The sequence below is a fragment of the Eubalaena glacialis genome, chromosome 13 (assembly GCF_028564815.1).
Source record: "Eubalaena glacialis isolate mEubGla1 chromosome 13, mEubGla1.1.hap2.+ XY, whole genome shotgun sequence".
In the NCBI taxonomy this organism is placed as follows: domain Eukaryota; kingdom Metazoa; phylum Chordata; class Mammalia; order Artiodactyla; family Balaenidae; genus Eubalaena; species Eubalaena glacialis.
In genome coordinates, this window is record NC_083728.1 from 63,113,531 (window position 1) to 63,136,688 (window position 23,158).

The following is a 23,158-nucleotide window of genomic DNA, read 5'->3' on the forward strand; positions in this document are numbered from 1 at the left end:
GTTAGGGTTAGGGCAAGGATTAGGGTACGGATTAGATTTATGGTATGGGTTAGAGTTAGGATAGGGGTTCGTTTTGGGTTAGAGTTAGGGTTAGGGTACAGCTTAAGGTACAGGTTGGCGTACGGCTTAGGTTATGGGTTAGGGTTAGGGTTAGGATTCGGGTTAGGGTTAGGGCAAGGATTAAGGTACGGATTAGGTTTAAGGTACGGGTTAGTGTTAGCGTAGGGGTTCATTTTGGTTTAGGGTTAGGGTTAGGGAACGGATTAGGGTATGGGGAAGGGTACGCCTTAGGGTATGGGTTAGGGTTAGGGTACGGCTTAGGGTACATGTTACGGTACGGTTAAGAGCACAGGTTAGGATTAGGGTTAGTGTTACGTTTAGGGTTAGTGTTAAGTTTAGATTACAGATTAGGGTTAGGGTCTGGCTGAGGTTTAGGTTAGGGGTTAGGGTTACGGTTAGGGTTAAGGTTAGGTTTAGCGTTCGGGCTAGGTTTAGGGTACAGCTTGGCTTACGAGTAAGAGTAAGACTTAGGGTATGTGTTAGAGTTAGGGTTAGGGGTAGAGTAAGATTTACGGTATGGATTAAGTTTAGTGGACGGGTTACTGATAGGGTGGGGTTACGGTTAATGTTACGGTTAGGGTATCGCTTAGGGTAAGGTTTAGGGTTAGGTTTAGGGTTAGGGTTAGAGTACGGCTTATGTTACAAGTTAGTGTAAGGGTTAGGTAATGGGTTAGGTCCAGGTTTACGGTTACGGTACGGCTTAAGGTACGGGTTGGGGTACTGCTTAGTTTATGGGTTAGGGTTAGGGTTAGGATTCGGGTTAGGGTTAGGGCAAGGATTAGGTTACGGATTCGCTTTAGGGTACGGGTTACGGTTAGGGTAGGGGTTCGTTTTGGGTTAAGGTTAGGGTTAGGGAACGGATTAGGGTATGGGTAAGTGTACGCCCTAGGGTATGGGTTAGGGTTAGGGTACGGCTTAGGGTACGTGTTACGGTACGGCTAAGAGTACAGGTTAAGATTAGGGTTAGAGTTACGGTTAGGGTTAGTGTTAGGTTTAGATTACAGATTAGGGTTAGAGTATGGCTGAGGGTTAGGGTAGGGGTTAGGGTTAGGGTTAAGCTTAAGGTTAAGTTTAGGGTTCAGCCTTGGTTTAGGGAACGTCTTAGGTTACGAGTAAGTGTAAGGCTTAGTGTATGCGTTAGTGTTAGGGTTAGGGTTAGGGCAAGGATTAGGGTACGGATTAGATTTATGGTATGGGTTAGAGTTAGGGTAGGGGTTCGTTTTGGGTTAGGGTTAGGGTTAGGGTACAGCTTAAGGTACAGGTTGGCGTACGGCTTAGGTTATGGGTTAGGGTTAGGGTTAGGATTCGGGTTAGGGTTAGGGCAAGGATTAAGGTACGGATTAGGTTTAAGGTACGGGTTAGTGTTAGGGTAGGGGTTCATTTTGGTTTAGGGTTAGGGTTAGGGAACGGATTAGGGTATGGGGAAGGTACGCCTTAGGGGATGGGTTAGGGTTAGGGTACGGCTTAGGGTACGTGTTACGGTACGGCTAAAAGCACGGCTTAGGATTAGGGTTAGTGTTACGTTTAGGGTTAGTGTTAAGTTTAGATTACGGATTAGGGTTAGGGTATGGCTGAGGATTAGGTTAGGGGTTAGGGTTACGGTTAGGCTTAAGGTTATGTTTAGCGTTCGCGCTACGTTTAGGGTACAGCTTAGCTTACGAGTAAGTGTAAGCCTTAGGGTATGTGTTAGAGTTAGGGTTAGGGGTAGAGTAAGATTTACGGTATGGATTAACTTTAGTGGACGGGTTACTGATAGGGTGGGGTTACGGTTAATGTTACGGTTAGGGCATCACTTAAGGTAAGGTTTATGGTTAGGGTTAGGTTTAGGGTACGGATTAGATTTATGGTATGGGTTAGAGTTAGGGTAGGGGTTCGTTTTGGGTTAGGGTTAGGGTACAGCTTAAGGTACAGGTTGGCGTACGGCTTAGGTTATGGGTTAGGGTTAGGGTTATTATTCGGGTTAGGGTTAGGGCAAGGATTAAGGTACGGATTAGGTTTAAGGTACGGGTTAGTGTTAGGGTAGGGGTTCATTTTGGTTTAGGGTTAGGGTTAGGGAACGGATTAGGGTATGGGGAAGGGTACGCCTTAGGGTATGGGTTAGGGTTAGGGTACGGCTTAGGGTACGTGTTACGGTACGGTTAAGAGCACAGGTTAGGATTAGGGTTAGTGTTACTTTTAGGGTTAGTGTTAAGTTTAGATTACAGATTAGGGTTAGGGTATGGCTGAGGTTTAGGTTAGGGGTTAGGGTTACGGTTAGGGTTAAGGTTAGGTTTAGCGTTTGGGCTAGGTTTAGGGTACAGCTTAGCTTACGAGTAAGTGTAAGACTTAGGGTATGTGTTAGAGTTAGGGTTAGGGGTAGAGTAAGATTTACGGTATGGATTAAGTTTAGTGGACGGGTTACTGATAGGGTGGGGTTACGGTTAATGTTACGGTTAGGGTATCGCTTAGGGTAAGGTTTAGGGTTAGGTTTAGGGTTAGGGTTAGGGTACGGCTTATGTTACAAGTTAGTGTAAGGGTTAGGTAATGGGTTAGGTCCAGGTTTACGGTTACGGTAGGTCTTAAGGTACGGGTTGGGGTACTGCTTAGTTTATGGGTTAGGGTTAGGGTTAGGATTCGGGTTAGGGTTAGGGCAAGGATTAGGGTATGGATTCGCTTTAGGGTACGGGTTGGGGTTAGGGTAGGGGTTCGTTTTGGGTTAGGGTTAGGGTTAGGGAACCGATTAGGGTATGGGGAAGGGTACGCCCTAGGGTATGGGTTAGGGTTAGGGTACGGCTTAGGGTATGTGTTACGGTATGGCTAAGAGTACAGTTTAGGTTTAGGGTTAGAGTTACGTTTAGGGTTAGTGTTAGGTTTAGAGTATGGATTAGGGTTAGGGTATGGCTGAGGGTTAGGGTAGGGGTTAGGGTTAGGGCTAGGGTTGAGGTTAGCGTTAGGGTTCGGCCTGGGTTTAGGGTACGGCTTAGGTTACGAGTAAGAGTAAGACTTAGGGTATGTGTTAGAGTTAGGGTTAGGGGTAGAGTAAGATTTACGGTATGGATTAAGTTTAGTGGACGGGTTAATGATAGGGTGGGGTTACGGTTAATGTTACGGTTAGGGCATCGCTTAGGGTAAGGTTTAGGTTTAGGGTTAGGTTTAGGGTTAGGGTTAGGGTACGGCTTATGTTACAAGTTACTGTAAGGGTTAGGAAATGGGTTAGGTCCAGGTTTACGGTTACGGTACGGCTTAAGGTATGGGTTGGGGTACTGCTTAGTTTATGGGTTAGGGTTAGGGTTAGGATTCGGGTTAGGGTTAGGGCAAGGATTAGGGTACGGATTCGCTTTAGGGTACGGGTTAGGGTTAGGGTAGGGGTTCGTTTTGGGTTAGGGTTAGGGTTAGGGAACGGATTAGGGTATGGGTAAGGGTACGCCCTAGGGTATGGGTTAGGGTTAGGGTATGGCTTAGGGTACGTGTTACGGTACGGCTAAGAATACAGGTTAGGATTAGGCTTAGAGTTATGGTTAAGGTTAGTGTTAGGTTTAGATTACGGATTAGGGTTAGAGTATGGCTGAGGGTTAGGGTAGGGGTTAGGGTTAGGGTTAGGGTTAAGGTTAGGGTTAGGGTTCAGCCTAGGTTTAGGGAACATCTTAGGTTACGAGTAAGTGTAAGGCTTAGTGTATGCATTAGCATTAGGGTTAGAGTTAGGGTACGGCTTAGGGTACAGGTTTGGGTACGGCTTACGTTATGGGTTAGGGTTAGCGTTAGGATTCGGGTTAAGGTTAGGGCAAGGATTAGGGTACGGATTAGATTTATGGTATGGGTTAGAGTTAGGGTAGGGGTTCGTCTTGGGTTAGGGTTAGGGTTAGGGTACAGCTTAAGGTACAGGTTGGCGTACGGCTTAGGTTATGGGTTAGGGTTAGGGTTAGGATTTGGGTTAGGGTTAGGGCAAGGATTAAGGTACGGATTAGGTTTAAGGTACGGGTTAGTGTTAGGGAAGGGGTTCATTTTGGTTTAGGTTTAGGGTTAGGGTTAGGGAACGGATTAGGGTATGGGGAAGGGTACGCCTTAGGGTATGGGTTAGGGTTAGGGTACGGCTTAGGCTACGTGTAACGGTACGGCTAAGAGCACAGGTTAGGATTAGGGTTAGTGTTACGTTTACGGTTAGTGTTAAGTTTAGATTACGGATTAGGGTTAGGGTATGGCTGAGGTTTAGGTTAGGGGTTAGGGTTACGGTTAGGGTTAAGGTTAGGTTTAGCGTTCAGGCTAGATTTAGGGTACAGCTTAGCTTACGAGTAAGTTTAAGACTTAGGGTATGTGTTAGGATTAGGGTTAGGGGTAAAGTAAGATTTCCGGTATGGATTAAGTTTAGTGGACGGGTTACTGATAGGGTTGGGTTACGGTTAATGTTACGTTTAGAGCATCGCTTAGGGTAACGTTTAGGGTTAGGGTTAGGGTACGGCTTAGGCTACGTGTAACGGTACGGCTAAGAGCACAGGTTAGGATTAGGGTTAGTGTTACGTTTAGGGTTAGTGTTAAGTTTAGAGTACGGATTAGGGTTAGGGTATGGCTGAGGTTTAGGTTAGGGGTTAGGGTTACGGTTAGGGTTAAGGTTAGGTTTAGCGTTCGGGCTAGGTTTAGGGTACAGCTTAGCTTACGAGTAAGTTTAAGACTTAGGGTATGTGTTAGGATTAGGGTTAGGGGTAAAGTAAGATTTACGGTATGGATTAAGTTTAGTGGACGGGTTACTGATAGGTTTGGCTTACGGTTAATGTTACGGTTAGGGCATCGCTTAGGGTATGGGTTAGGGTTATCGTTAGGTTTCGGGGTAGTGTTAGGGTACTGCTTATGTTACAAGTTAGTGTAAGGGTTAAGTAATGGGTTAGGTCTAGGTTTACTATTACTTTACGGCCTAGGGTACGGGTTGGGGTACTGCTTAGTTTATGGGTTAGGGTTAGGGTTAGGATTCGGGTTAGGGTTAGGGCAAGGATTAGGGTACAGATTAGGTTTAGGGTTCGGGTTAGTGTTAGGGTAGGGGTTCGTTTTGGGTTAGGGTTAGGGTTAGGGAACGGATTAGGGTATGGGCAAGGGTACACCTTAGGGTATGGGTTAGGGTTAGGATACGGCTTAGGGTACGTATTACGGTACAGCTAAGAGTACAGGTTAGGATTAGGGTTAGAGTTACGGTTAGGGTTAGTGTTAGGTTTAGATTACGGATTAGGGTTAGAGTATGGCTGAGGGTTAGGGTAGGGGTTAGGGTTAGCGTTAGGGTTAAGGTTAAGGTTAAGGTTAGGGTTCAGCCTAGGTTTAGGGAACGTATTAGGTTACGAGTAAGTGTAAGGCTTAGTGTATGCGTTAGTGTTAGGCTTAGGGTTAGGGTACGGCTTAGGGTACAGGTTTGGGTATGGCTTACGTTATGGGTTAGGTTTAGGGTTAGGATTCGGGTTAGGGTTAGGGCAAGGATTAGGGTACGGATTAGATTTATGGTATGGGTTAGAGTTAGGGTAGTGGTTCGTTTTGGGTTAGGGTTAAGGTTAGGGTACAGCTTAAGGTACAGGTTGGCATACGGCTTAGGTTATGGGTTAGGGTTAGGGTTAGGATTCGGGTTAGGGTTAGGGCAAGGATTAAGGTACGGATTACGTTTAAGCTACGGGTTAGTGTTAGGGTAGGGATTCATTTTGGTTTAGGGTTAGGGTTAGGGAACGGATTAGGGTATGGGGAAGGGTACGCCTTAAGTTATGGGTTAGGGTTAGGGTACGGCTTAGGGTACGTGTTACGGTACGGCTAAGAGCACGGGTTAGGTTTAGGGTTAGTGTTACGTTTAGGGTTAGTGTTAAGTTTAGATTACGGATTAGGGTTATGGTATGGCTGAGATTTAGGTTAGGGGTTAGGGTTACGGTTAGGGTTAAGGTTAGGTTTAGCGTTCGGGCTACGTTTAGGGTACAGCTTAGCTTACGAGTAAGAGTAAGACTTAGGGTATGTGTTAGAGTTAGGGTTAGGGGTAGAGTAAGATTTACGGTATGGAGTAAGTTTAGTGGACGGGTTAATGATAGGGTGGGGTTACGGTTAATGTTACAGTTACGGCATCGCTTAGGGTAAGGTTTAGGGTTAGGGTTAGGTTTAGGGTTAGGGTTAGGGTACGGCTTATGTTACAAGTTAGTGTAAGGGTTAGGTAATGGGTTAGGTCCAGGTTTACGGTTACGGTACGGCTTAAGGTACGGGTTGGGGTACTGCTTAGTTTATGGGTTAGGGTTAGGGTTAGGATTCGGGTTAGGGTTAGGGCAAGGATTAGGTTACGGATTCGCTTTAGGGTACGGGTTACGGTTAGGGTAGGGGTTCGTTTTGGGTTAAGGTTAGGGTTAGGGAACGGATTAGGGTATGGGTAAGTGTACGCCCTAGGGTATGGGTTAGGGTTAGGGTACGGCTTAGGGTACGTGTTACGGTACGGCTAAGAGTACAGGTTAAGATTAGGGTTAGAGTTATGGTTAGGGTTAGTGTTAGGTTTAGATTACAGATTAGGGTTAGAGTATTGCTGAGGGTTAGGGTAGGGGTTAGGGTTAGGGTTAAGCTTAAGGTTAAGTTTAGGGTTCAGCCTTGGTTTAGGGAACGTCTTAGGTTACGAGTAAGTATAAGGCTTAGTGTATGCGTTAGTGTTAGGGTTAGGGTTAGGGCAAGGATTAGGGTACGGATTAGATTTATGGTATGGGTTAGAGTTAGGGTAGGGGTTCGTTTTGGGTTAGGGTTAGGGTTAGGGTACAGCTTAAGGTACAGGTTGGCGTACGGCTTAGGTTATGGGTTAGGGTTAGGGTTAGGATTCGGGTTAGGGTTAGGGCAAGGATTAAGGTACGGATTAGGTTTAAGGTACGGGTTAGTTTTAGGGTAGGGTTTCATTTTGGTTTAGGGTTAGGGTTAGGGAATGGATTAGGGTATGGGGAAGGTACGCCTTAGAAGATGGGTTAGGGTTAGGGTACGGCTTAGGGTACGTGTTATGGTACGGCTAAAAGCACGGCTTAGGATTAGGGTTAGTGTTACGTTTAGGGTTAGTGTTAAGTTTAGATTACGAATTAGGGTTAGGGTATGGCTGAGGATTAGGTTAGGGGTTAGGGTTACGGTTAGGGTTAAGGTTATGTTTAGCGTTCGCGCTACGTTTAGGGTACAGCTTAGCTTACGAGTAAGTGTAAGCCTTAGGGTATGTGTTAGAGTTAGGGTTAGGGGTAGAGTAAGATTTACGGTATGGATTAACTTTAGTGGACGGGTTACTGATAGGGTGGGGTTACGGTTAATGTTACGGTTAGGGCATCACTTAAGGTAAGGTTTATGGTTAGGGTTAGGTTTAGGGTACGGATTAGATTTATGGTATGGGTTAGAGTTAGGGTAGGGGTTCGTTTTGGGTTAGGGTTAGGGTACAGCTTAAGGTACAGGTTGGCGTACGGCTTAGGTTATGGGTTAGGGTTAGGGTTAGGATTCGGGTTAGGGTTAGGGCATGGATTAAGGTACGGATTAGGTTTAAGGTACGGGTTCGTGTTAGGGTAGGGGTTCATTTTCGTTGAGGGTTAGGGTTAGGGAACGGATTAGGGTATGGGGAAGGGTACGCCTTAGGGTATGGGTTAGGGTTAGGGTACGGCTTAGGGTACGTGTTACGGTACGGTTAAGAGCACAGGTTAGGATTAGGGTTAGTGTTACTTTTAGGGTTAGTGTTTAGTTTAGATTACAGATTAGGGTTAGGGTATGGCTGAGGTTTAGGTTAGGGGTTAGGGTTACGGTTAGGGTTAAGGTTAGGTTTAGCGTTTGGGCTAGGTTTAGGGTACAGCTTAGCTTACGAGTAAGTGTAAGATTTAGGGTATGTGTTAGAGTTAGGGTTAGGGGTAGAGTAAGATTTACGGTATGGATTAAGTTTAGTGGACGGGTTACTGATAGGGTGGGGTTACGGTTAATGTTACGGTTAGGGTATCGCTTAGGGTAAGGTTTAGGGTTAGGTTTAGGGTTAGGGTTAGGGTACGGCTTATGTTACAAGTTAGTGTAAGGGTTAGGTAATGGGTTAGGTCCAGGTTTACGGTTACGGTAGGTCTTAAGGTACGGGTTGGGGTACTGCTTAGTTTATGGGTTAGGGTTAGGGTTAGGATTCGGGTTAGGGTTAGGGCAAGGATTAGGGTATGGATTCGCTTTAGGGTACGGGTTGGGGTTAGGGTAGGGGTTCGTTTTGGGTTAGGGTTAGGGTTAGGGAACCGATTAGGGTATGGGGAAGGGTACGCCCTAGGGTATGGGTTAGGGTTAGGGTACGGCTTAGGGTATGTGTTACGGTATGGCTAAGAGTACAGTTTAGGTTTAGGGTTAGAGTTACGTTTAGGGTTAGTGTTAGGTTTAGAGTATGGATTAGGGTTAGGGTATGGCTGAGGGTTAGGGTAGGGGTTAGGGTTAGGGCTAGGGTTGAGGTTAGCGTTAGGGTTCGGCCTGGGTTTAGGGTACGGCTTAGGTTACGAGTAAGAGTAAGACTTAGGGTATGTGTTAGAGTTAGGGTTAGGGGTAGAGTAAGATTTACGGTATGGATTAAGTTTAGTGGACGGGTTAATGATAGGGTGGGGTTACGGTTAATGTTACGGTTAGGGCATCGCTTAGGGTAAGGTTTAGGTTTAGGGTTAGGTTTAGGGTTAGGGTTAGGGTACGGCTTATGTTACAAGTTACTGTAAGGGTTAGGAAATGGGTTAGGTCCAGGTTTACAGTTACGGTACGGCTTAAGGTATGGGTTGGGGTACTGCTTAGTTTATGGGTTACGGTTAGGGTTAGGATTCGGGTTAGGGTTAGGGCAAGGATTAGGGTACGGATTCGCTTTAGGGTACGGGTTAGGGTTAGGGTAGGGGTTCGTTTTGGGTTAGGGTTAGGGTTAGGGAACGGATTAGGGTATGGGTAAGGGTACGCCCTAGGGTATGGGTTAGGGTTAGGGTATGGCTTAGGGTACGTGTTACGGTACGGCTAAGAATACAGGTTAGGATTAGGCTTAGAGTTACGGTTAGGGTTAGTGTTAGGTTTAGATTACGGATTAGGGTTAGAGTATGGCTGAGGGTTAGGGTAGGGGTTAGGGTTAGGGTTAGGGTTAAGGTTAGGGTTAGGGTTCAGCCTAGGTTTAGGGAACATCTTAGGTTACGAGTAAGTGTAAGGCTTAGTGTATGCATTAGCATTAGGGTTAGAGTTAGGGTACGGCTTAGGGTACAGGTTTGGGTACGGCTTACGTTATGGGTTAGGGTTAGCGTTAGGATTCGGGTTAAGGTTAGGGCAAGGATTAGGGTACGGATTAGATTTATGGTATGGGTTAGAGTTAGGGTAGGGGTTCGTCTTGGGTTAGGGTTAGGGTTAGGGTACAGCTTAAGGTACAGGTTGGCGTACGGCTTAGGTTATGGGTTAGGGTTAGGGTTAGGATTTGGGTTAGGGTTAGGGCAAGGATTAAGGTACGGATTAGGTTTAAGGTACGGGTTAGTGTTAGGGTAGGGGTTCATTTTGGTTTAGGTTTAGGGTTAGGGTTAGGGAACGGATTAGGGTATGGGGAAGGGTACGCCTTAGGGTATGGGTTAGGGTTAGGGTACGGCTTAGGCTACGTGTAACGGTACGGCTAAGAGCACAGGTTAGGATTAGGGTTAGTGTTACGTTTACGGTTAGTGTTAAGTTTAGATTACGGATTAGGGTTAGGGTATGGCTGAGGTTTAGGTTAGGGGTTAGGGTTACGGTTAGGGTTAAGGTTAGGTTTAGCGTTCGGGCTAGATTTAGGGTACAGCTTAGCTTACGAGTAAGTTTAAGACTTAGGGTATGTGTTAGGATTAGGGTTAGGGGTAAAGTAAGATTTCCGGTATGGATTAAGTTTAGTGGACGGGTTACTGATAGGGTTGGGTTACGGTTAATGTTACGTTTAGAGCATCGCTTAGGGTAACGTTTAGGGTTAGGGTTAGGGTACGGCTTAGGCTACGTGTAACGGTACGGCTAAGAGCACAGGTTAGGATTAGGGTTAGTGTTACGTTTAGGGTTAGTGTTAAGTTTAGAGTACGGATTAGGGTTAGGGTATGGCTGAGGTTTAGGTTAGGGGTTAGGGTTACGGTTCGGGTTAAGGTTAGGTTTAGCGTTCGGGCTAGGTTTAGGGTACAGCTTAGCTTACGAGTAAGTTTAAGACTTAGGGTATGTGTTAGGATTAGGGTTAGGGGTAAAGTAAAATTTACGGTATGGATTAAGTTTAGTGGACGGGTTACTGATAGGTTTGGGTTACGGTTAATGTTACGGTTAGGGCATCGCTTACGGTATGGTTTAGGGTTAGGGTTAGGGTACGGCTTATGTTACAAGTTAGTGTAAGGTTTAGGTAATGGTTTAGGTCCAGGTTTCCGGTTACGGTAGGGCTTAATGTACGGGTTGGGGTACTGCTTAGTTTATGGGTTAGGGTTAGGGTTAGGATTCGGGTTAGGGTTAGGGCAAGGATTAGGGTACGGATTCGCTTTAGGGTACGGGTTAGGGTTAGGGTAGGGGTTCGTTTTGGGTTAGGGTTAGGGTTAGGGAACGGATTAGGGTATGGGTAAGGGTACGCCCTAGGGTATGGGTTAGGGTTAGGGTACGGCTTAGGGTACGTGTTACGGTACAGCTAAGAGTACAGTTTAGGTTTATGGTTAGAGTTACGGTTAGAGTTAGTGTTAGGTTTAGAGTACGGATTAGGGTTAGGGTATGGCTGAGGGTTAGGGTAGGGGTTAGGGTTAGGGCTAGGGTTGAGGTTAGGGTTAGGGTTCGGCCTGTGTTTAGGGTACGGCTTAGGTTACGAGTAAGTGTCAGGCTTAGGGTCTGCGTTAGTGTTAGGTTTAGTGTTAGGGTACGGCTTCGGGTATGGTTTAGGTTTAGGGTTAGAATTAGGGTTAGGTTTCGGGTAAGGATTAGGGTACAGATTATGTTTAGGGTACGGTTTAGGGTTAGGGTAGTGGTTAGAGTTAGGTTTAGGGTTAGGGTTATGGTACAGCTTAGGGTATGGGTATGGGTACGTCTTAGGGTATGGGTTAGAGTTACGGTTAGGGTTAGGGTAAGGTTTAGGGTACGGATTGAGTTTAGGGTTAGGGTTACTATTAGGGAGGGGGTTACAGTTACGGCTACGGTTAGGGTATCGCTTAGGGTATGGGTTAGGTTTATCGTTAGGTTTAGGTGTAGGGTTAGGGTACGGCTTATGTTACAAGTTAGTGTAAGGGTTAGGTAATGGGTTAGGTCTAGGTCTACGGTTACTTTACGGCCTAGGGTAAGGGTTGGGGTACTGCTTAGTTTATGGGTTAGGGTTAGGGTTAGGATTCGTGTTAGGGTTAGGACAAGGATTAGGGTACAGATTAGGTTTAGGATTCGGGTTAGGGTTAGGGTAGGGGTTCGTTTTGGGTTAGGGTTAGGGTTAGGGAACGGATTAGGGTATGGGTAAGGGTACACCTTAGGTTATGGGTTAGGGTTAGGGTACGGCTTAGGGTAGGTGTTACGGTACGGCTAAGAGCACAGGTTAGGATTAGGGTTAGTGTTACTTTTAGGGTTAGTGTTAAGTTTAGATTATGGATTAAGTTTAGGGTATGGCTGAGGTTTAGATTAGGGGTTAGGGTTACGGTTAGGGTTAAGGTTAGGTTTAGCGTTCGGGCTACGTTTAGGGTACAGCTTAGCTTACGAGTAAGTGTAAGACTTAGGGTATGTGTTAGGGTTAGGGTTAGGGGTAGAGTAAGATTTACGGTATGGATTAAGTTTACTGGACAGGTTACTGATAGGGTGGGGTTACGGTTAATGTTACGGTTAGGTTATCGCTTAGGGTAAGGTTTAGGGTTAGGTTTAGGGTTAGGGTTAGGGTACGGCTTATGTTACAAGTTAGTGTAAGGGTTAGGTCCAGGTTTACGGTTACAGTACAGCTTAACGTACGGGTTGGGGTACTGCTTAGTTTATGGGTTAGGGTTAGGGTTAGGATTCGGGTTAGTGTTAGGGCAAGGATTAGGGTACAGATTAGGTTTAGGGTTAGGGTTAGGGTAGGGCTTCGTTTTGGGTTAGGGTTAGTGTTAGGGAACGGATTAGGGTATGGGTAAGGGTACACCTTAGGGTATGGGTTAGGTTTAGGATATGGCTTAGGGTACGTGTTACGGTAGGGCTAAGAGTACATGTTAGGATTAGGGTTAGAGTTACGGTTAGGGTTAGTGTTAGGTTTAGATTACGGATTAGGGTTAGAGTATGGCTGAGTGTTAGGGTAGGGGTTAGGGTTAGGGTTAGAGTTAAGGTTAGGGTTAGGGTTCAGTCTAGGTTTAGGGAACGTCTTAGGTTACGAGTAAGTGTAAGGCTTAGTGTATGGGTTAGTGTTAGGGTTATGGTTAGGGTACGGCTTAGGGTACAGGTTGGTGTACGGCTTAGGCTATGGTTTAGGGTCAGGGTTAGGATTCGGGTTGGGTTAGGGCTAGGTTTATGGTACGGCTTTGGTCACGAATAAGTGTAAGTTTTAGGGTGTGTGTTAGGGTTACAGTTAGGGTTAGGGTTAGGGTTAGGGTATGGCTTAGGGTAAGTGTTAGGGTACGGCTAACGATACAGGTTAGGTTTAGGATTAGAGTTACGGTTAGGGTTAGTGTTAGGTTTAGGGTACGGATCAGGATTAGGGTATGGCTGAGGGTTAGGCTTGGAGTTAGGGTTAAGGTTAAGGTTAGGGTTAGGGTTCGGGCTGGGTTTAGGGTACAGCTTAGGTTACGAGTAAGTGTAAGTCTTAGGGTATGCGTTAGTGTTAGGGTTAGTGTTAGGGTACAGCTTTGGGTATGGTTTAGGGTTAGGGTTAGAATTAGGGTTATAGTTAGGGTTAGTTTTATGGTACAGCTTAGGGTATGGGTAAGGGTACGTCTTAGAGTATTCTTTAGGGTTAGGTTTAGGGTTAGTGTAAAGTTTAGGGTACGGATTAAGTTTAGGGAACGAATTACGGTTAGGGTGGGGGTTACAGTTAGCTTTAGTGTTAGGGTATCGCTTAGGGTATGGGTTAGGTTTAGGGTTAGGTTTAGGGCTAGGGTTAGGGTATGGTTTAGGTTACAAATTAGTGCAAGGGTCAGGTAATGGGTTAGGTCTAGGTTTAGGCTTACGGTAAGGCTTAGGGTACAGGTTGGGGTATGGTTTAGTTTATGGGTTAGGGTTAGGGTTAGGTTTAGGGTATGGATTAAGGTTAGGGTACGGGTGAGGGTTAGGTTAGGGGTTAGGGTTACAGTTAGGGTTAATGTTAGGGTTAGGGTTAGTGCCAGGTTTAGGGTACAGCTTAGGTTACGAGTAAGTGTAAGGGTTAGGTTACGGGTTAGGGCTAGGTTTGGGATAACGTTACGGCCTAGGGTACGGGTTGGGGTACTGCTTAGGGTATGTGTTAGGGTTAAGGTTAGAGTTAGGGTTAGGATTTGGGCGAAGATTTTGTTACGGATTAGTGTTAGGGTACGGGCAAGTGTTAGGGTAGGGGTTAGGGTTAGGTTTATGGTACAGCTTAGAGTATGGGTAAGGGTACGTCTTAGGGTATGGGTTAGAGTTAGAGTTAGGGTTAGGGTAAGGTTTAGGGTATGGATTAGGTTTAGGGGACGGGTTATGGTTAGGGTTAGTGTTAGAGTTAGGGTTAGGGTACGGTTTAGGGTACGGTTTAGGGTACGGCTTAGGGTACTGGTTAGGTTTAGGGTTAGAGTTACGGTTAGGGTTAGGGTTAGGTTTAGTATACGGATTAGTGTTAGGGTATGGGTGAGGGTTAGGTTAGGTATTAGGGTTAGGGTTAGGGTTAGGGTTAGGGTTAGGGCTACGGTTAGGGTACGGCTTAGGTTACGAGTAAGGGTACGGCTTAGGGTATGGGTTAGTGTTAGGGTTAGGGTTAGGATCAGGGTAAGGTTTAGGGTACGGATTAGGTTTAGGGGACGGGGTACGATTAGGGTGGGGGTTACGGTTAGGTTTAGTGTTAGGGTATGGCTTAGGGTATGGGATAGGGTACGGCTTAGTGTATGGGTTAGGGTTAGGGTTAGGGTAGGGGTTAGTGTTAGGTTTAGGTTTAGGGTACGGCTTAGGGTATGGGTTGGAGTACGGCTTAGGGTATGCATTACGGTCAAGGTTAGAGTTAGGTTTAGGGTAAGGATTAGTGTACAGATTAGGGTTAGGGTTAGGGTTAGGGCTAGGGTATGGGTTAGTGTTAGGGTATGGGTTAGGGTTAGCGTACAGCTTAGGGTACAGGTTAGGGTACGGCTTAGGGTACCAATTAGGTTTAGGGTTAGAATTACGGTTAGGGTTAGGGTTAGGGTTAGGATACAGATTAGTATTACGGTATGGGTGTGGGTTAGATTAGGTGTTAGTGTTAGTGTTAGGCTTAGGGTTAGGGTTAGGGCTACGGTTAGGGTACGGCTTAGGTTACGAGTAAGGGTACGGCTTAGGTTATGGTTAGGGTTACGGTTAGAGATAAGGTTATGGTTAGGGTAAGGATTAGGTTACCGATTAGGTTTAGGGTTAGGGTTAGGGTTAGGGTATGGGTTTCGGTTGGGGTTAGGGTTAGGTTTAGGGTACGGATTAGTTTTAGGTTATGAGTTACGGTTAAGGTAGTGTTTAGGGTTAGGTTTAGGGTTAGGGTTAGGGTTAGAGTTAGGGCTAGGATTAGGATACAGCTTAGGTTACGAGTAAAGGTACAGCTTACGTTATGTGGTAGTGTTAGGGTACAGATTAGGGTATGGGTTGGGGTACGGCTTAGGGTATGGGTTAGGGTTAGTGTTAGAGATAGGGTTAGGGTAAGGATTAGGGTTAGCATTCGGGTCAGGGTTAGGGTAGGGGTTAGGGTTAGGTTTAGGTTACGGCTTAGGGTATGGGTTAGAGTTAGGTCAACGTTTAGGGTATGGATTAGGTTTAGGGGACGGGTTACCGTTAGGGTAAGGGTTAGGGTTAGGGTTAGGGTTAGGGTACAGATTGGGGTTAGGGTATGGGTTAGGGTTAGGGTAGGGGTTAGGGTTAGGGTTAGGGTTAAGTTTAGGGTTAGGGTTAGGGCTAGGTTTAGGGTAAGGCTTAGGTTACGAGTAAGTGTAAGGCTTAGGGTATGGGTTAAGGTTAGGGTTAGGGTTAGGGTTAGGGTTAGGGTACGGCTAAGGGTATGGGTTAGGGTTAGGGTTAGGGTTAGTGTACGGCTTATGGTACAGGTTAGTGTACGGCTTATGGTATGGGTTAGGTTTAGGGTTAGGGTTAGGTTTAGGGTACGGGTTATGGTTAGGGTATGGGTTGGGGTGAAGTTTAGGGTACAGTGTAGGGTACAGGTTAGGGTACGGGTCCAGGTACGGGTATGGGTTAGGGTTAGGTTTAGGGTCCGTGTCAGGGTTAGGATTAGGGTTAGGTTTAGGGTTAGGTCCTGGAGAATTGGAGATGTCGTGTGTGAGCATGCAGCAGGCCCCCGACCCATGGGTGCTGTGTTCTGCACTGCTGGGTATGTCCAGACAGGTTCACACCTGGACCTGAGGCTGGCAAGGCAGCCTCATCGTGACTCAGTGCTCTTGAAGGAGACCCGGGAAGATGTGGACCTTCCGTGAGCCCTCTGCCGCTCTGTATTGATTAGATTTGCTTCGCCAGATGTTCCCAAGATAAAAGGAGCTGATGATGAGCCATATGATCAAAGTGCCTTTGTAAGATCTGAAGCCTCACGGAGTATCGTCAGCTAAAAAAGAGAAATTCTGAGTTGGAGAGAGAAACAAAAAGATCACAAAGGCTGGGAGAGAATGAAAGTGGCCATCTGCATTCTGACTCTCCATTCCTGTTCTGGGGGGAGTGCCTACATAGGATGGGGGCACATTGCAGGGGAGAAGGCATTGGACCAGCCTATCCTGGTTCACCCAGAAAGAAGCCAACACTCAGAGAGGTCACCCAAAGTCTCACAGTTGGGGGCCAGTCCCAGGTCTACTAGAGTCCAGAGCCCAGACTCTCAACCCATGTCTCCCTTAAGCTGCCCAGCGTCCCTCCTGGGCCCAATTCGGTGCTTTTCTCCCTCTCCCAGCCTATTCCCCATCTACCAAGTCCAGCATTTCAAACCACAATGTGTTCTAGGAAGTTCTTACTCAATACAGCCATGACCCCCAGAGGACTCTCAGGAACAAACAAGAAAGCATCTCTATGAGAGGAACCATGGGCATCCATCAAGTCACCACTTTCCTGAGTGTCGAGACCACGATTGCCCGCCTGCATGGTGGATTTCAAGGCACTCGGAGAAACAGGTAACTACAGCTCAGCTGGAGAGGTTCCTGGGGCTACAGATTGGGGGCGGGGCAGTTTGCAGGGGATATATTGGATATAAATCTCTGTACTTAACATTCAATTTTGCTAGGAACCTAAAACTGCTCTAAAAAATAAAGTTTATTAATTTTTTCATGTTTTAAGAAAAGAAGGACGGAACAGGAGGGAAAGAAAAGAAAAGGGAAGGAAAGGATGTTGGGCACATGACTTAACCTGTCTGACCTCATCTATAAAATGGGAACAATACTTCACTCATAGGGTTGTTGTGGGAACTAAAAGCGATAAAACATATGAGATGCCTGGCACAGCCTCCATTCGTCCAGGAATTACTAAACAGGACATGGCTTCGCATTCCGGAGTTACTGTCCCTTACTCAGCTAGCAAAGATCAATCCCTGCCCAAGCTTGAAGAAAAGAGACATATTTTAAATAAAATTGAATAGAAATCAGAGGGGAGACCCAAAGAAGCTGTTGGGCAGAGACAGTTGAAAAGCAGCTTAAAAATAATTTTAAAAATCAATCAATCAATCAAAGTAGCTAATCCTTCCCTGGGGAGATGGTGCATTAGCCTCCCCTGTGCCTCCCCCCACACTGCTTCTGCTATTCAGAGGATGTACCCCACTATCTGGATCCTGGTGATTCCACTGCTACCCTACAATAAGTGCTCAGATGCAGCAATCGGACACCTTGCTAGGAGACAGCCATAATAAGAAGAGGGAGGGAGCCTCACCAGGAAGAGAAGATGCCATTCAAAGTCTTCCACCAGCATCCTGGGTCCTGGGGTAATCTGGGAAGAAGGAAAACAGAGCAGGCTTGTGACACTTGGAAATATTCATTATTCTCCCAAAGCCAGACACAGGAAAGAACAGGGTGACTTCTTAAGTTCATCTCAAAAGAGAACATTTTGATCCTGGTCTAAGTGTTTCAGCAAAACCTCTTCTGCCCACCATGCACAGCGAGTGGGTGGGGTGTCAAGGGCCAGCTTCTCTGAAGTTACATCTTCCCCATGACATCTGGGGCAGTAGCGCCTCCAGAGGCACTCCGAAGGTCTCCAGCCTCTCGTTCTTTCTGCAAAGAGTCCCCTATCACAGGTGCTCAGGATACCAGTGAACCAGGCAGGCAAGGCCCTGCTGTCATGCATCTTACATGCTAGTGCAAGAGACAGATGATAAATACGGAGAAATTAAATAACACGTCGTTCTGGAGAGCCACGGGCCTAGGAAGAAAATAAAACAGGTGTGTGATAGAGATCCTTGCACAGATGGTAGGGGGCAACACAGGATGGGGCGGTGGGGAGAAGGCCTATCTGAGCAGGGAGCGTTTAGACTGTGAACTTCAGAAGGAGCTGATCGTGGAGGTGGAAACCGGGCTGGGCACTGGCCTTCGGAGCCCAGGGGACACTAGAGCCTTGAGGCACCAACCAGCTGAGACCACCCGTTAGCTTCCTAACTGGGTACCACAAACTAGGGGGCTTCAACAACAGCAATTTCTTCTCTCACAGTTCTGGACAGCAGAGGTCTAAGATCAAGATGTCAGAAGGGTTGATTCCTGCAAGAGACTCTGAGGGACGATCTGTCCCCTGCCTCTCTCCCGGCTCCTGGTGTGGCCAGCAATCTTTGGTGTCCCCTGGCTTGTAGACTGGTCACTCCAATCTCTGCCTCTGTCTTCAATCACCTTCTTCTCTCTGCATCCTCTCCTCTTTTTATTTATTTATTTTGGTTGCATCAGGTCTTAGTTGCAGGCTCATGGGATCTTCGTTGAGGCACGTGGGATCTTTTCGTTGTGGTGCGCAGGCTTTCGTTGTGGCACTCAGGCTTCTCTCTAGTTGTGGCGTGCGGGTTTTCTCTCTCTAGTTGCGGCGTGCAGGCTCCAGAGCGCGTGGGCTCTGTAGTTTTGTGGCACGCGGGCTCTCTAGTTGAGGCGCGTGAGCTCAGTAGTTGTGGAACACGGGCTTAGTTGCCCAGCAGCATGTGGGATCTTAGTTCCCTGACCAGGGATCAAACCTGCGCCCCCTGCATTGGAAGGCGGATTCTTTACCACTGGACCACCAGGGAAGTCCTCTTTTTGTAAGGACACTTGTCATTGGATTCAGGGTCCACCCTAAATCCAAGATGATTACGTCTCCAGAGACCGTCTTTCCAAATAAGGTCACATTCGGAGGTTTCAGGTGGATATGAATTTTTGGAGGATGCTTTTCAGATCACTACAGACCCTAAATTGTGTGATTTTAACACAATTAAAAGGGCATCTGCAGTCCTGTGAGGGCCACAGCAGGCTGTGGGAGATATGAGAATTGGCTGGGTTATCCTTAAACAATTCATAAGAACAGCAGCAGAGATACTTCACCGAGTCCCTTTTTTCCACGCATCCAGGCCCAACATCTAATAGGCAGCACCAGAGGCTTTCTCTAGGGTCACTCTGCTCACCCACGGCCAACCAGAAAAGCCAAGAAATTAGCAGCCCTAACCAATGACTGCGGGATTTGGTGTATAAATGCCCCAGCACCCTCACCCTTTGGGTGAGACAACTCAGAGGCATGTGTTTTACACTGGTTCCAAGAGTTTCCCAATAAGACTAAACTCCAGGAAACTGGGACTTTCACACTCAGCTGGAGTTGGAATATAAAATTATGCAGCCACTTTGGAAAACAGTTTGACTGTTCCTTAAAAGATTAAACATAGTCACCAAAAGACCCAGCAATTCCATTCCTAGGTAGGTAACCAAGAGACATGAAAATGTATGTCCACACAAAAACTTTACATGAATGTTCATAGCACCATTATTTATAACAGCCAAAAAGTAGAAACAACCCAAATGTCCATCCACTAATGAATGAATAAATAAATGTGGTCTCTCCATACCATGGAATGGTATTTTGCCATTAAAAAGGAATGAAGTACTTATAATAACTACAAATGGAGTATAACCTTTAAAAATTGTGAATCACTATACCATACACTTATAACATATAAAATTGTACATCAACTATACTTCAATTAAAAAAGTATTCTCAGCCACAGACATATGTTTAATCAGATTGGAGTTTACCAACTCATGTTTTAAAAAATTACGCTGGCAACTTAGAATAAATTAATTTGACAATTGATAAGACATCTCAAAAAAAAAAGGAATGAAGTACTAATACATGCTACAACATGGGTAAACCTTGAAAACATGCTCAGTGAAAGAAGCCAAACACAAAAGAGTGCATTTTGTAGGATTCCATTTATATGAAATACCCCAAGGAGGCAAATCCACAGACAGAAAGTGGTTTGGCATTTGCCATGGGAGAGGGCAATGGGGAGTGAAACGAAACAGGACACTATGGTCCTTCCCCCACCCCCATATCCTCCTGCCTTTTGTCTGTGGAAAAACTTTAGCCAAAGAATAAGTTTAATCAGAGAAGTGAGAGAGTGTAGAAGCAAAGAAAAGCAGTCAAACAGGACAAAACGATAATAGTTTAGTCAGTAAGCAAAGTCAGTAAGCCCTTAGTTCCCTCTCAAGGTCTATAGATAATATTCTGAGCCATATCCTGTGAGCTGTCTTATAGATACTGAAACCCCCATCAGGTGGAAGAAGTTAACTACATGATGACCAGGCTGTAGCCATGATACAAGCTGCCACAATTCCGAGAATTGGCCTCAAGGAAATGGGAACAAACCGACCCGGGAACTGAAGGTTAACTGTACCTAAAACAATCAATATGGTGCTGGTCAGACCACCAATGACCAATTTCAAGATGACTGTCAGAGCTGCCTGTGCTGTTTCTGCATGTAGCCCCCTCCCTCTGCCTATAAAAGCTCTTGCCCCCTGGTTGTCAGTGGGGGGGAGTTGGCCTTCGGACAGGAGTCTGCCCCTCCCCCCAGTTGCCGGCCTCCAAAATAAAGCAAACTTTGCTTTCCACCAACTTTGCCTCTTTATGGGCTTTTGAGCAGCGAGCAGCGGGACCCCACTTTCAGTTACAGGAGGATGCTGATGGGCACAGTGTTTGTTTTGGGGGTGATGAACATATTCTGGAACTAGACAGTGGTGATGGCTGTACAATGTTGTGAATATACGAAATCCACCAATCTGTACACTTTAAAATGGTGAATTTGACAGTATGTAGATTATATCTTAGTTCATTCAGTCTGCTATAACCGTATACTACAGCCTGGGCAGCTTATAAACAACAGAAACTTATTTCTCACAGTTCTGGAGGCTGGAAGTCTGCGATGAGGGTGGCAGTGTGGTCAGGTCAGTGTGGCCTGTGTGACTATCTTGTACCTCAACTGTCTTTTTCCCAAGGGTTTAACATCCATCGATGATTCTTATCTGGATCAGTCAGCATTAAGGTGACTTTAAAGAGTGATTTTCTATTTCTATTCATCCTTCCTTCTACAGTTTCTCACTGCAGTTTTCCATCCACCACCCTTTTAAAAAGTCTTTTAGTATCATTATGAACTCATGGATTTTTTAACTGAAATAAAATTCACATAAAATTCACCATTCTAAAGTGAACAATTCAGTGGCATTTAGTACATTTACAGTGTTGTGCAACCACCCCCCCTATCTAGTTTCAAGCCATTTTCATCCCTCCCAAAGGAGACCCCGCACCCATTAAGCAGTCACTCCCCATTTTTCCCTCTCCCCAGCCCCTGGCAACCACTAGTCTGCTTATCGTCTCTATGGATTTGCCTTTTCTGGAGGTTTCATTATACGTGGAATCATGCAGTACGTGTGTGGTCTTTTGTGTCTGGCACATTTCACTGAGCCTCATATTTTCAATGTCCATCCACGCTGTAACATGTATCAATACTCCTTCCATTTTAAGGCTGGCTAATTTCCCCCTGTATGGATAGACCACATTTTATTTATCCATTTTTCAGTTGATGGACATTAGGTTGTTTCTTTTTGCTACTATGAATAGTGATTTATGAACATTCGTGTACAAGCACTGTCCTGAATGTTTGTGTCACCCCAAGAGGGCCTTCACCACAACCCTGAACGCAGACTTCCAGCCTCCAGAATTGTGAGCATTTCTGTTGTTTATAAACCACCTACTCTATAGTATGCTGTATAGCAGTTTCAATGGACTAAGACACATTTGTTTTGAGTACCTGTTTACGTAGATTGCTTTTATTCAATGTGTCATGTTTTATTCTTGCCAATAAATATTCATTTAAAGACTCATATTGTCCCACATTTGACCAGTGTAAGCCCCTGTGCACTTTCATTTTTAAATAAATTTCTAACCATAGAAGTGATATATGTTGCAGCCCTTTAAAAATTAAAACAAAGTCCTCTCAAACCTATCTTCATCCCAGCCCCTATCCTGAGAAGGCATCTTTCCAGATTTTTTCTGTGTATTTACATAATGTGCACATATCCTGAGAAAACATATAATTTTTTGTGTTTTCTGTTACTTAACTAATATTATACAGTATGTATGGCATCGTAACTGGCTTTTTAAATTTTATTTTAATTTTACTGGAGTATAGTTGATTTACAATGTTGTGTTCATTTCAGGTGTACAGCCAAGTGATTCAGTTATACATATACATATATTCATTCTTTTTTAGATTCTTTTCTCATATAGGTTATCACAGAATATTGAGTAGAGTTCCCTGTGCTATACAGTAGGTCCTTGTTGGTTATCTGTCTTACATATAGTTGTGTGTGTGTGTTCATCCCAAGCTCCAGATTTATGTAACTGGCTTTTTAAATTATTTATTTATTTATTTATTTTACTTTTTTGTTTTATTTTTATTACACAGTACAAAATACACTGCATGCTACACGATACACTGCATAACCTTCTAGCAGCGGTAGATGAGCATAACTGAGTTATTTTTCATCAATCAGGAAAATGCTTCCTTAATCAATGTTCTCCAAACCCTTTGGCACATAGTAACGATCAACTCCAGAGATGCGCCTATCTCTTTCCACCAAGTTCCACTGATATGAATAATGGGCAACCCTTTTTTCCTTGCCCCCGTTAGTGAACCTGTGGATGCGTGCAGTGGCCATTCCCAGGATGAACAAGCATGCGGCCACGACAGCAACCCCGGGGAGAATCTCGAACCACATCGTGACACCATCACAAAGGCCAAACACTTCCTTCCAGGCCCCTTGAAGGTGACCTGGCTTAACTGGCTTTTTTTAAATCTAACAATATGACTTGGTAAAATTAGTGAAATTGGTGCGTTCTTTAAAATGCAAGAGATATGCTCAGATCAGCTCAAGAAGTGCAGGAAAGTCGTGCCTGGAACTTTCCACATTCTATTTCACTCATTCTCACAACAACGCTTCAAGGTAGGTATTATTATCAGTACTCGAGAAATTAGAAAATTAAGTTTCAAAAAAGTAAAGTAACTTGCCCGAGTACCTAGCATGTGAAAAGCTCTCCATAATCACGCATCAAATGAGTGATTATGATTATTGAGTGGCCGAGCTGTGATTTGAACCCACCTCCATTGCACACGAGGGTCAGCTTGGTTTCTCTCTATGCAGTACCAGGAACCAGAAAGGCAATCACTGTGCATTTGTAGCAGCTGCTGTTAGAGGCTGGTGAGATGCGGGGGTGGGGGAGGTGTAGAATTATAATCACCTGCTCTCAGCAGATCCAGGGGAAGAGCTTTCTCTCCAGGAGAACAAAATCTTCCAGGGCCGATTGGGAAAACGCATCAAGCATTTAGTAAACGCATGACCTTTGGAAACGGGTCTGCTCTGAATACCCGGGCTAATAATGATCACCTGATAGCAATTTCCTGCAAGCTGGTTTCCTATCACACATCTGGCAGGCCATCCGCTTTCCTCTGTTGCATACATGATTTGTCATTAGCCCAGGCAGTGGGGGTGATGTACACTCCAGCATATGGGACTTAGCGCAGTAACCCTTGCATCGCCAAGCCTTGGGG

General features: G+C 45.5%; 2 protein-coding genes across 2 annotated transcripts in view; one reads left to right on the forward strand and one right to left on the reverse strand.

The window, feature by feature from the left end:
• Window positions 1-23,158, forward strand: part of LOC133104537 (uncharacterized) — a 173,850-nt gene that overhangs the window by 149,443 nt on the left and 1,249 nt on the right. The window contains exon 7 of the mRNA XM_061210407.1: window positions 16,079-16,241. Within this exon, the coding sequence (XP_061066390.1) occupies window positions 16,079-16,241 (163 nt within the window). The remainder of the gene's footprint in view (window positions 1-16,078; window positions 16,242-23,158) is intronic.
• On the reverse strand, window positions 22,072-22,328 carry LOC133104538 (NADH dehydrogenase [ubiquinone] 1 alpha subcomplex subunit 1-like). Its single transcript, XM_061210408.1, has one exon. The coding sequence runs from the start codon at window positions 22,326-22,328 to the stop codon at window positions 22,116-22,118; it is 213 nt and encodes a 70-aa protein (XP_061066391.1). The 3' UTR covers window positions 22,072-22,115.

What these genes read in the sequence shown, in the direction of transcription:
- LOC133104538 (XM_061210408.1), bottom strand. Translation starts at nt 22,328, where the DNA reads ATGTGGTTCGAGATTCTCCCCGGGGTTGCTGTCGTGGCCGCATGCTTG.